Here is a 12,612-nt window from a genome sequence, read left to right on the forward strand (position 1 = left end):
ACAGTCAAATCTTTGCTTGCTATCTTTTAGGAAAAGATTTTGGGAAAAGACTTGAATAAGATGGGTGTTCTTAATGTGCCATTTAAAATTCTCTGCTAAGTCTCTTGAAATAAATCTCAAATGTCTCCTTTTACCTGAAGCATTTCATGGTGCTCCAACTAGACAGTTCACCTTCTGAAAATCTTTTTCTCCCCCCTTGGATTATTTTTCTTCTTTCGTTAAGACCCTTTTATATTTCATGTTATGTTTGCATTGTTTTCTTGCACACTGCTCTCTCCTCCACACCAGGCTGTAACTCCTTGAGGACCTTGAGTGATCTCTTCTATAGAGTTGCTTAATAAAAATGTTACATTAAGTGTTGTGTATATGTTTTTCTTGTGAAATATCAGCAATATATTGAATACTGAGGATAATTAAGGAGGGAATTAATATAATAGTGCAACAGAAGAGATTAAATTCAGATGGAAAGAAGCCTGAGAATTGTTAAGCCTAGATATTATGAAATCTTTCAACATAACAAAGTATACATCTCGCCCCCTGCCATGACACAAAAGAATGAACTGCATGATCTGTCAATTTTTTGGCCAGGCTCATGAGTCTATAACTTAGATGACAGATATATTTGGCATTGCTATATTATATTTGCAGTTTAATGGGATAATGTTAGATGCTAGAAATCTTCTAAAAGGTTTACAGATGCACGGTAGACAAAACAGTGTGCTCAATGTATTGGACAAGCTAAATCCATAAAGAAGCCCACATTTGTAATACTTCCTTTTAAAAACTAATTTTTAGTTTTTGTATTTTGTAAAATTGATTTTTATAAATCAGTGTTGTTAATTTTGCTTCCTCCTGCTCTTTAAAATATTCAGAAGGAAACAGAAACTATTTCAGAATTTGAAACTAAATTATTCAGAGAAAGGTTATTGCTTTAAAATAATAATGTTTATTTCCCTAGTACTGTATTTTAAGAAACTCAGGACACATTTGTCTTTTAAAATATATTAATATTTCTTTGAAAATAAAGTACAGAAAGACTAATCTGCATTTTAATATGTAATAGTTGCTGGGGTATGGAAAGCATCCGTGGTCACTAATATGTTCTTTTGTAGAGCTAAATCAGTACTTAGGAAACTGATGGTATTTGGTTCATTACCACAGGCAAACAAGCTGAAATGATTGTTAGGCATGGGTATTTGTTTTTGTTTTCAAATTTTCTGGCACCTTACAAATAACTTATTGGGATATGACTTACGAAAACACATAGAAGCATTACTCTAAAAATTCCATTATTTTGAAACCATGTTATTTGGGTACAGTGTTTGTAGATGCTAAAAATATCTTTTAGTTGTCTCCTGAGATTCGTGGGACACATGTGGAAAACACAAACTTGGTGTTTATAGTTTGACTCGGTTAATTCTCAGTATCCATATCACTCTTCTTTCATAATTTCTTCATGAAAAATGTAATCACATACAGATTTCTATTCGCTTGCAACACAGAATTAATGTGAATTCCATTTCAAACAAACCACCATCAAAAGTTTCTGAAAGTCTGGTTTATATTTTTTAAGTGTATGTGGATGAGTTGCTTAGCTTTGATTTTTGGAGAAGTACATCTTTTAAAAATTTTTCAACAGATTGTTAAATTGTGGGTAATGGTGACAATACTGGTGTAATATTCTGATTAATTTAATGTAGTCCCTTTTTATAATGTGTTTCTGTCTACATATTCCTTATAGTGTCATTACCTACTGAGTTTCTGTGAAAATAAATTTTCTTTGTCTATTAAAGCAATCCTTGAGATTGTTTTTTACCGTTTATTTTTCTTTGACTATCTTTGAGTTTTATTTTTGAAGGCATTAGTATTAATTTTAGTGACAAGGCAAAGCATGGCTGTAGATAACTACTGCTTTATAACTCAAAGCAAAATGCCTTAGAAAATACCTTTAGAATTAGAGCTTAGCATATGATTTAATTTGCTTAGCTGTTTTTTTTTTTTTAGAAGTTGGAGAAGATTGTTTTTCTGTAATCAAGTCCGTTTAGTATTACTGGGTCAAGAAAACTAGCATTCATATTTGAATATGTTCACTTTTGAAAGATAGAAAAGGAAACCAGTTATTGAACAGGGTATCACTTCAGAATTTATTGTGAATTTAATTTTTGTTTTACTGTATATCACCTATTACTCATTTTACCTTTCCAGGTTTTTTAGTTCACTGTTTGTTAGATAAAAGCGTCTCCTTCTTATTCTTTCTTTCTTTCTTTTTCTTCTTTTTTTAAAAGCCCAGGCACTCATGGTTTTATCCTTTTATTTTTATGATGTGCATTAGGACAAAATAAAGCATGTATTATCCCACTGCTCGTCTCTCTTACATACTTTAAGGGTAAAGAAGAGAGGTATTCTGGATATTCGCTTGTGTTTTTCTCTTTCCTGGTCTCCATGAATACATGACTTGATTTATCTTGATCAGCCTAGTAACTTGCTCCACATTTTTCCAAAAGTGCAAAGCAGTTTCAGCTAAAAATACACATATCAAAATGCTCCAGAAGTTGTGGCCACAGCTCAAAAATGCTGATCAATTTTGAAAATCTAAATCAACCTCGGCCATGAAACCGAGGGAAGAACCTTTGTGGTGTGGGACAGATTTCCAAAAATTCACCACAGTCCTGTTCTTAACTGGAGTTTGTGCTGATGTTGCCAGACAACTGAGGAATAGATGCAAAAAGCAGGAAGCATTATTGAATTGAGCCCTAGTGCCAATTTGGGAAAAGCAAATTAAAATGTAAAAGAATATTTTTCCACTCCTGGCGTCTCAATGTAAAATGGCAAAATACATGGTCGCTGAAAAAGTCACAGAAATTGTTAATATTGCCAGAATGGCTAATTTTGCCAAAAAACCTCAGTCTTTTTATTAAAAATACATATGCATATGGTTAAAATACATTTTTTAACCCAAATGAAATAGTTTTAATTTATAAATCAAAAAAAACAAATCAAAATGTATATATACCTTTAAGTGAGAGAAGTGTTTTGACATAAATGACTCTGTGTGTGGGCTTGTTTCAATGTCTTCTGTTTTTCAGGTGCACTTAAAGAATGGATGATGATGATTTTGGTGGTTTTGAGGTATGTGCTGTTATTTACCTTATTTTGCTTATGTAATTGTTTCAACTTTGTGGGATTATAATGTAGTATACTAAATGTACTATTTATCATTGGTGTTCATGATCCTTTCTTGATCATTTTGAATATAACTCTGGAATAAAAAAATGAAATCAAGAAAAATTAAAATATATTCCCTCTGAAAGTTAAAACTGATTTATTGTTATTGAACACTTGGTCATGACCATAGGAATGGTTTAAATTGAGGTAGTTAAGTACTACTAGTGGAAGCAGTAAAGAAGAGGTTTGAGAAATTGTCTGCAGATGATTTTGCTGGGATACATGTCTATTAGGAAATACTTGTGAGATGAGGGATGAATATTGAAGATCTGTCACATACTTTCATGCTTACACCTGTGATGAGTTGATTTAGTATATTAAGTACATGGTCTTTTGGTGGCTTATAGAGCTAATTAGTATGTTTGCACTGTTGGATTATTCTCTTAGGTTTTAGTTGGATGCTTTGTAAGGAAATTGTTAGCTGAAGGAGCACTGTCTTTTCCTTAATCCTTTTCAGTGTGTGTTCATTTTATTGAAATATTTTGTAACCCAGTTATTTTTATGGAGCCAGTATAGTCTTGCAGGAAAATCTCTGGATTAGGAGTCAGGATGCCTGAGCTCAAGTCCTGGAACTACCATCAAGTGAGCTCTGTGATTTTGCTTTTTTTTTTTTTTTTTTTTTTTTTTAAAGAAAGATCTTTACCTAGTTTGGAACTTGGTGAAAAGGAAATTGTTAGAGATAGGGACTGTAATTAATGATGTTAATAGGAGAAATGAGATATTAAGTATATATCCAGTGCTCTGAATGTCATGAAAGAATAGTGTGAGTTTAGGTTAGGATCATTTTCTCTTCTGTTGATCTTTAATAGCTGTTAATATGGAGATATTTAGAATATGAACTTACCTGTTTTCTTCATTTCATCTAACATTGTTTTTTGTTTAGCACATTTGTATATTTCCTGTATTTGCTTTAGTATTTTGGGTTTTGTTGGGTGACTGAATCTTATTTATGTTACTGAATCTTATTGTGTTACTTGATTTATTATATCAGAGAAAAAAGAGTAGATAGTGTTCCTTAGAGTAACAGTTATACGTCAACGTATATTCAATGGATCTATTCCTTTTAATATTATATAGGTACAAAGTTAACCAGCCATTCCAATTTAATTATGGTTGTTAGGGTTCTTTCTTTCTGCATCCTGTTATGGAAATATGGAAGGTCTCTATCCTTGGGTATATAAACCATGTTTATTTGTCATAGTTCGTGGAGAGTAGCTACTGTATTCTACGTCACTTAGCTCCTGTGGCAGATTGCCCCAATTGACTTCTCCTTGGCTGACAACTCAATGCAGAATCCAAATTGAATTTCTGGCTTTTTTTTTTCAATGATAATTTTGCTGTGACCTGAACACTTAAGAGAGAGACAACTCTGCGCTCTTACCCACAAACTCAACATTCAGTAATTGACTGCCTCATAGTTTTAAAACTGTTTAATAAGAGGCTTTAATTTAAATGTCAGCTTTAGGAATTCTCTAAATGTTGAATGCTAGTAAGTTCAGCTGGTAGATTATTCAAGGATATGGATGAATCCTATTTCTTTAGATTGATCTCTTTTTGGTCTTGTGATAATTAATGAAAAAGAGTCTCTAGACTTTTGAAGAAAAATGGTGTATTTTTCTTATTTACATAGGTAAACGCTGTGGTAGTTAGTTTAGAATACTTAGATATAAAGTTCACAAATGCAAATGTGATTAAGGATATATGAAATTAAATTTCATTGGCAGGAGATATATTTGAGAAAGGAAGGAAGAGTTTTACTCAAAGATATAGAGCACAAACACTGGGGGTAGTCACTAGTAGTGGGGGGTGGTAGCACTGAAGACTGAAAAGCAATTGAATATTCAGAGGAAATTTGAAAATGTGTGGGGTATTACAGAGAATTACATTTGCAGAATTGGGAGGCTTGGTTGCTTAAATAGCATTTATACTTTTCAGATTTTCTAAAATAATTTTGCCTTTGTTTTATAGGCTGCAGAGATTTTTGATGGTGGAAATGGTGAAACGCAAACTACATCTCCTGCCATTCCTTGGGCTGCTTTTCCTACAGGTACTACTATAGAGTAACTAGGAATATTTTTTTCTTATTCAACATTTTTGCCTTTCTTTTGAAAGACCCTTTCCTACCTTTTCACTTTGCCGTCTTTGATCTGAAAAATGGAATGACCCAAATTTAACATAGTTTTTTTCCATAACAAATTATGGATTGAGTAACAAATTCTGCAATGGTGGCTTGAGGCATGATTCTGAAAATGATATCATGAACATTAAATAAAATTAAAGTACAATTGACATTTCCAAATTTGTCTTTGTTTTAGGAAGGTGAGGTGCCAGCTAATTTTTTTAGAATGTCCATTTCATTAATTAAAGACTCCTTCTTCTTAATATTCTAAAAATATTATAAAAATGATTTGTCATCCCCAACAGTATTTAAATTTAGAAGTTTTTCTACAGGAAAATCATTCAAAAGTATTAAGAATTAAGCCATCCAGGAAATTAAATACAAATATAAATTCCATTATTGTGAGGTATTTTATGGAAGACCTAATGTTCAGTATTAATATAATTCTGTCTAAATAATACTTTGCATTTTCTTTTTGTTCTGCCAAATCATTGTAAAGTCAGGAGTCGAAGATGAAAATATCATCCTTCAACAGCTCTGCCTCATCTTAGATTATTAGAGTTATTCATTCTACAAATATTTTTCCAACACTTATTATGTATGAGACACTGTGGGGACATGTCCTTTACTTCAAGGGCAGGCACATACATATTTGTAATATGAAGCAGATTTGTGATTTGGGAAGAATGATGATTTCGTCATCCATTCGTTTAGCAAATGTTACTTCATGCCTGGTGTGAGTCAAGTAGTGTCCTTGAAGCTGCGTGTATATCATTGATCTGGGCTTTGAAGGATGCATATAATTTCAATAGGCAGAGATTGGAATGGGGAAAGATTCTGAAGGGAGAAAAATGCTTGGAATAAAGGTGTAGATGTGGGAAAGAGGATGGCACCGTCAGCATGCTCATTCTTGTTTGCAGGCTTTGTATGTGTTGTTTCCTTTGCCAAGAATTGCTCACCTTGCTTCCCACTGCCGCTCTCTTCCACTCCCTTATCATATAAACTCGTGTGTGTTTTATGGGTCGTTTCTTACTTTAATGTTTCTTTTTCTGGGAAGCCTTCCCAGAGAACCTTCTCACATCTACGTGCACCTATTTTCTGGCTTTCATGTTAGACTGTAAGTTTTGTAAGGTACTATGTCTGTTTTTCCTATTGTTATGTCTTAAATGCTGAACATAGTGCCTGGCTTATAGTTGGCCCTCAGTAAATTTTGTAGAAAGAATAAAGAAAAAACGAATTAATGAATGAATGAGTGAGTAAGTAACTGACTAAATGATTAGACTAGGGTGACAATGGGAGTGGATAGGAAGACTTGAGATAGTGATATTTATATGATGGTTTAGGATTTTCAGTGTGCTATTATGTTTTGTTTATTGTAGGTAGGGCAACTACATTATTCCTGTCATACAGATGATGAAATGACAGTTTATAATAAGTTTTGGAGTTTGATACAGATAACTGTGTTTAGGAGTGAAATTTGTACTTTCAGATTCGATCTCAGTTTATTTTCAGTAACTGTTTTTTGAAAAAAGCATCTGCAGGACTATCTGACTGACTGGCTGTGAGGGTGAAGGAGGAGTCAAAATGGATTTTTAAGGTTACGAGCCTCGGTTCTGGAAGGATGGTATTACCATGAACAGAAATAGAGAATTTAAAAGAGTTGGTTTCGGGCAGTATGAGGCCTTAATGAATTTGTCTTAGACATGACTATTTAAAGTACCTAGGGTTCGGAGAAAGGTGGGCTGGAGTTCTCCGTTTGGGAGTTTTTCCATTGATATGACAGTTGAAGTTGTAGGAGATCACTGGGGGAAACAACATGTAGAGAGAATAGCCTTAAGTAGAGGAATTTGGATGTCCATAGGTAGAGAACAGGAGGAAGAAAAAGAGACCAGAGACTTGAGAGATAAGGAGAGTAGGGGCTAGTGCAACACAGACATAAGGAGTAGAACATTTCAAAGAAGGCATGGTCGCTGATGTCAAAGGCTGTAGGGAGGTCAGTGAGATTTGAGACTGAGAAAAACCCACAGACAGTCCTAAATGTCATTGAAGGAAATGGTTTCAACAGAGTAGAAGTTGAAGCCAGATTGGACTTCTTTACTTTGCATGAAAGCAGGAGGAGTGTTTGTTTTCCTATAGTTATTGTGGCAATGTATTAGAGAATTGTATATTGTGAGCAACTTATTATTATATGTCACATCTCTATATATCTGTATATTTGTAGGTCAAGTCCTCAAAGACTAATGAACTAGAATTAAAGAATAATCCCTCTAGTGTACACACACACACACACACACACACACACACACACACACACACACATTGTCTCTTCCTCACTGAAAAAAATCAGACCTGAAGAAAGTCCTCTTTTTGGATTTCCTCAGTGACTTGCAGAAGTGAAGGAAAACAAATCTGGCCAAGAGCTGAAGTTAATGGCATGTTAGGTGTTTGCTCAGCGAAAGCAGTCTTTCTCCTTTGTTGAATATAGTTTGTCTTCCTCTGGCTGCTGGATTTTGCCTCTGATTCAGGTATTTTGAAATTGTTTAGATAAGGGTGATGTGAACAAGCTGATTAGCGTAACAATTTAATCATTTCCGCACTAAATCCAGAAAAGAGAGGAACTCTTTAAGAGATCTAAAGCAGATTCTTTCTAGTTTAAGAAGACTAGTATTCTCCTTCTGTCTGGTTTTCTACCTATATTCTAGCTGTCTGTAATCTATATGAAAAAATATTTTTGAGATGACTATTAGCCAAATATTATCACAGCATAAAATCCAAGAAGATTATTCAGAAACATTTGGTTTAAATTTTTAAAGTGTTTTGGGGAGAATAGAAATGTTCATTCTTGGGGTTAGGATAAATGATTGTGTTAAGTACGGAGTGTAGTGGCTTAGTGTGCCTAGTGATTATCCTGCTTTAGGGCTGGTGGTTTGTTGGAGGATGATTTCATAATAGCAACTGGGATAATTTGTCTCTCAGAATGTCTGTTTTTAGCCTTCAGTACTGTTAATGAATTGAGGTACTGTTAATGAACGTGGTACCTATTATTACCTCTGTAATAATAGCATCATTTATGTAGTGGGAACTTTTAAAATACCAGATTATATGCAATGCTGATAATGAAATTAAAAAATTGCCAGTCAGAATAAGTGAAATGCTCATGTTGGTTCTTTACACAAATAATTATCTCTAGGCCCCTCCCTCATCAGAGGTGTGGCATCTAACTTATGATATGTCTCTACACTTCCTTTATCAAAGGCGTTGGAGAATGTAAGTGATGAATGAATATGAAATTATGAATCTCCTTTTTTCCTCTTGCCTTTACTCTCAATAAAAGTGTGATGATTATTATTTCATTTCAGTGAAAGCTACTCAATGAGAAGAATTGCCTCAATCATTTTCCTCTCTATTTCATAGCCTTACCCTCTAGCTTGTCTCCATGGTTATTGTTTGAAGCCTGTGAGCCAAACTGTGATCTACCTTGTTTCTAGATGATGTCTGTTCCTATCTGTTTGCCATTGCTTCTGGTTGTCACACCTTCCCTCAACTCCTGTCTGTTTACTTGAGTCTTATTTTTTCTTTTAAGAAAAAACATAGTGTTTTCACTGTTTGTTCCATATCTCATAATTGCTCCTTCTTCTGAGCTACTGTATCATTTTTTTCTGCACCATTTGCTTGGCACTTAGCTTATGCCAATTTGTATTTTTTTTAAATTGTGGTAAAATACGTATAACATAAAATTTACCATATTAATTAGTTTTTTATTAATTAATTTTTTTATTGGAGTATAGTTTATTTACAATGTTATATTAGTTTCTGCTGTACAGCAAAGTGAGTCAGTTATACATATACACATATCCACTCTTTCTTAGATTCTTTTCCCATATAGGTCATTACACAGTATTGAATAGAGTTCCCTGTGCTATACAGTAGGTTCTTATTAGTCATCTATTTTATATATGATAGAGTATTTTATATATAGTATATAAATATATGTATTATATGTATAGTATTTTATATATAGTCAATCCCAATCTCCCATTTATCCCACCCCCCCACCATATTAATCAGTTTTAAGTGTACAATTCGGTATTTTTAATTATATTCACATTGTTGTGCAACTAATCTCTAGAACTTTTTCATTTGTAAAACTGAAACTCTATAGCCATTAAACAATAACTATCCAATTCCCCCTCCCCCCAGTCCCTGGCAACTATCTTTCTGCTTTCTACCTCTATGAATTTTGACTTCTCTGGATATCTCATATAAATAGAATCATCCAGTATTTTTCTTTTTGTGATTGGTTTATTTTACTTAGCATGATATTCTCAAGGTTCATCCATGTTGTAGCATGTGTCAGAATTTCCTGCCTTTCCTAGCCTGAATAATATTGTATGTACAGACCACATTTTGTTTATCTGTTCATTCGTCCGTGGACACTTGGGTTGCTTCCTTTGGCCATTGTAAATAATGCTGCTATGAACATTGGTGTACTAATTTGTGTTTTTTTTTTTTTTTTTTTTTTTTTTTTTTTTTTTGCGGTACGCGGGCCTCTCACTGTTGTGGCCTCTCCCGTTGCGGAGCACAGGCTCCGGACGCGCAGGCTCAGCGGCCATGGCTCACGGGCCCAGCCGCTCCGCGGCATGTGGGATCTTCCCGGACCTGGGCACGAACCCGTGTCCCCTGCATCGGCAGGCGGACTCTCAACCACTGTGCCACCAGGGAAGCCCTAATTTGTATTTTTAAAGATATGATTTTATCAGTATGACTTTCATCTCTGCATGTCTATTTTAGTTTAAGCCTTGGAGGGCAGAGACCATGTTTTAAACATTTTTGAATCAAAAGTACCTAGTATAGCATTGTGCCTTGCTAATCAGTAATTGTTTTTGATAATTAATAGAGCACATTTACTTTCAAGTAACTCTTTTTGCTTATTTTAATTCTTTCAGGGTATTTAAATAGTTTTTTAATCACAAGTTAGAGGAAGGCAAATTTAAGCTTTCTTTAAAAATTATAGTAATCTTGGAAATCTTAGATAATTATTCAAAGATGGCTAAGAAGCTATTTCCTCTAGGGCTCAGTTAACTTTCCTGGTCATTCCCAATTCAGACAAATAACCTGGGGATAATGGTTAGTAAGAGTAGTCACAGATTCTCAGAAAGAGAGAACAGCTATTTTTCTATTTTTTTCTAATTTTTTCCCTGGTCCTACAGTGTGTCAGCAGATAACAGTAGAGGACAGCAGAGGTTAGACTAAATTTTAGTTCAAAATATTAGGAGTCTAGAAGCAGCAATAATAGTATCCAGTTCTTTTACCTCCTTTTTAAAATATTATTCTTCTAAACATTTTTCCCAAAGGAAAATCATTCCAGATTTTGCATAGCATAAGATATTAGGAAGTTTTTTGAATTTGCTTCTCATAGAACTATATTTTTTAGAAAAACATTTTTTTTTCAAAATCATTCTCAAACAATTAACTATCTTTTGTAAATTTTTATAAGACTGGTAATACTCTGCCTTTTAGGAAACTAACTTTTCGAAATGAATGTCTATCTTCTGATATACACGTATTTATGTACATATAAATGCAAATGTATATATATATATCAGAATGTAGACATAGATAGATATTCTCATTTCTTCCTTTTTGTCCACTTTTACCTTCCAGTGCAAGTTATCTTTCCTACCATACCCTTTTGAAGGAAGGACTCTATCTTTGCTTGACCTTACAAGTTCTAAGAACATTAGACTGTTAGTTTGGCTTTAGTACATTTTTTTTTTTTTTTTTTTTTTTTTTTTTGTGGTATGCAGGCCTCTCACTGTTGTGGCCTCTCCTGTTGCGGAGCACAGGCTCCGGACGCGCAGGCTCAGTGGCCATGGCTCACTGGCCTAGCCGCTCCATGGCACGTGGGATCTTCCCGGACCGGGGCACGAACCCATGTCCCCTGCATCGGCAGGCAGACTCGCAACCACTGCGCCACCAGGGAAGCCCTTTAGTACATTTTTGATTATGTTTTCTGATTGCAGCAGACCCAGAGTTTCAGAATCCATGATATTTATTTAAATTAATTATTTAGCTTGTTTGTTCATTCATTCACTAATTCACTCATTTATCACATGTTTGAAAATATACTGTGTATCAGGCAGTAAGTGCCATGTGCTGTGGACCAACTTATGCCACTTTTGTGATACCGTATGAAACCTGTCATCTCAAATGACAAGGTGTCTCATGAAATGTAATGTTAATACTAGCAAGTGCTTTTATCAATAACTTTAGTTTCAAATCTGTGATAGAGGTTGCATGAAAAGTATATTAGGTCAGAAAGTGTTGTCATGTTGCCATTGTGTACAGTGTGGGTGGTGCTGTTTTAGAGGCAAATGACTGTTCACTTTCTACTTTAAACTGTATAAATATAAATTGCCTAGAAGGCGAGGTGGGAGGCAAAACCTTGAATACTGTCCTTTCCAATATGTTTCTAAGTTCCTTGCAGCACTACACAGACCACATTAGACTGCATTGACCATCAAAGGGAAAAACAAGTGGTCCAGATAGATACTTTAATCCAAATTAGCTCCTTCAAAACAGCTTATATAGAGGGCAAACTAACTGTCTTTTCACAAGCCGACCCTTTAGAAGGAATAATGGGAACTGGACCAGCAGATGTTGAACCAAATAACTTAGATGTGGTTCACTTTGCATCTGGAGCTATTTGCATACAAAGCCAACAGGAAAGCTCAAACATTTTTCTCAAGACATTGGCAGAGAGAAACCTGGAAGACAGATGCCTTTTTGATTTCATGGTTCAGTTTTTCCATTCTCCATTCTCCTGGCCAGGAAAACCTAGGACAACAAACCGGCCATTTTGTTAATATCCCATTTACTCTCCTTGCTAACCCTGTTTTTCCAGTAGAATCTGTTACACATCTATAAGAGCTCAGAATCTGAGTCCACACATTTTTGTTTGAGAAAAAATTGTGATTTGTTTTTCAGATTAATCTGTGGTTTGCACATAGGGGTAGTAAACATTAACTGAATTCATTGGTCTGATCTATATTTGAGGTAAAATTTGAAGGTGACTTACTCCATCTTCACATACTGTATTATAATAGGCAGTATAGGTAATGTTTGAAAACTTTTGTCGCTTCTACTTTGTATCCACATTGGACATTTTTTTTTTTTTTTTTTTTTTTTTTTTTTTTTTCTCTGGCCTCCCTCTGTTGTGGCCTCTCCCGTCGCGGAGCACAGGCTCCGGACACGCAGGCTCAGCGGCC

At 34.5% G+C, this 12,612-nt stretch overlaps 1 protein-coding gene across 10 annotated transcripts in view; it reads left to right on the top strand.

Moving 5' to 3' along the window:
- Window positions 1–12,612, top strand: part of CCDC91 (coiled-coil domain containing 91) — a 393,065-nt gene that overhangs the window by 83,628 nt on the left and 296,825 nt on the right. For all 10 annotated transcript variants that reach the window (XM_055085536.1, XM_055085539.1, XM_055085537.1 and 7 more), the window contains 2 exons: window positions 3,087–3,129; window positions 5,194–5,272. In XM_055085536.1, the coding sequence (XP_054941511.1) occupies window positions 3,100–3,129; window positions 5,194–5,272 (109 nt within the window). In that variant the 5' untranslated portion in view covers window positions 3,087–3,099. The remainder of the gene's footprint in view (window positions 1–3,086; window positions 3,130–5,193; window positions 5,273–12,612) is intronic.

This window comes from Physeter macrocephalus, chromosome 6 (genome assembly GCF_002837175.3).
Source record: "Physeter macrocephalus isolate SW-GA chromosome 6, ASM283717v5, whole genome shotgun sequence".
Classification (NCBI taxonomy): Eukaryota; Metazoa; Chordata; class Mammalia; order Artiodactyla; family Physeteridae; genus Physeter; species Physeter macrocephalus.